The sequence below is a fragment of the Loa loa genome, assembly GCF_000183805.2.
Source record: "Loa loa unplaced genomic scaffold supercont3.3617, whole genome shotgun sequence".
Lineage (NCBI taxonomy): Eukaryota > Metazoa > Nematoda > Chromadorea > Rhabditida > Onchocercidae > Loa > Loa loa.
The window spans coordinates 1-868 of NW_018111795.1; the positions used below are offsets into that span (position 1 = coordinate 1).

The 868-nt window shown below is 31.9% G+C and overlaps 1 protein-coding gene across 1 annotated transcript; it reads left to right on the plus strand.

Moving 5' to 3' along the window:
• Positions 1 to 300: 300 nt before the first annotated feature.
• LOAG_16020 (hypothetical protein) lies at positions 301 to 458 on the plus strand (the record flags this gene model as incomplete). The annotated part of the gene is made up of 1 exon (XM_003151507.2): positions 301 to 458. A coding segment is annotated over one exon (156 nt), but the record flags the coding sequence as incomplete, so codon positions are not given.
• Between the last annotated feature and the right edge of the window lie 410 nt (positions 459 to 868).

The window sequence follows — 868 nt, forward strand, 5'->3', positions numbered from 1 at the left end:
CCCCATATTGGTGTGCCCCAACGGCCGTACACTGTCATTAACAGAACAGAATACTTTTCATTTCAACTTTTATTATAAAACATATATTGTTGTCTTTCCGATTATTTCCACAAATCGACAAGAAAAGCCACCGGAATCGAATATCTACAATTTTAAATCAATTTTCGGATATTCAACTACTGGAATATTTTGCCGACAGAAGATGAGTTGAAAAAGTTTTGCATACTGTAAGAGCTTCAAAAGAATAATGTGTATAATTTCAAATCATGAAGTTTCAGGCCAGCTATAGCAGCACCGTTTATGCCAATTTCTGGACAAATACCAATTGAATTCGGTAAATTAACTATTCCGCACATTACCCGCGCTTCATCCAAATCTTGCGGAGGTTATGGAAGTATCGATGTGGAGATACAAGACGAAAAACTCCAAGAAAAATCAGCCGATAATAAGAACAAGAGGTTTAAACCTAGTCGAATTTCTCAGCGGGGGTCAAAATATTTTAATACTATATTGATTATATTAAGTTAAACGCAGACTTAAAATCAAGTCGAAAATAAAATATGGAACAAAAATATCTTTTCCACCATTTAAAGTGATTTTCAAAAGTAAAATATCAAACCGTAAATTCAGTTTTTTTCTTTTTTTTGTAAAGCAAAATATTAAACACCTAAGTTTTTGCAAATTTATTCTGAATATGACTATCTTTTGACTTGAAGGTAATTTAGAATATATAAGTTCAACTTAAGATTTGTTTGTTTAATGACTACTTCAGTTTGGGCGAAGGAATTATTAAACGCAAAAGCTATAGCAACTGTAAAACGAATAGTTATGAAACTACATCTACCGAATTATTGTCACTGACTACCAA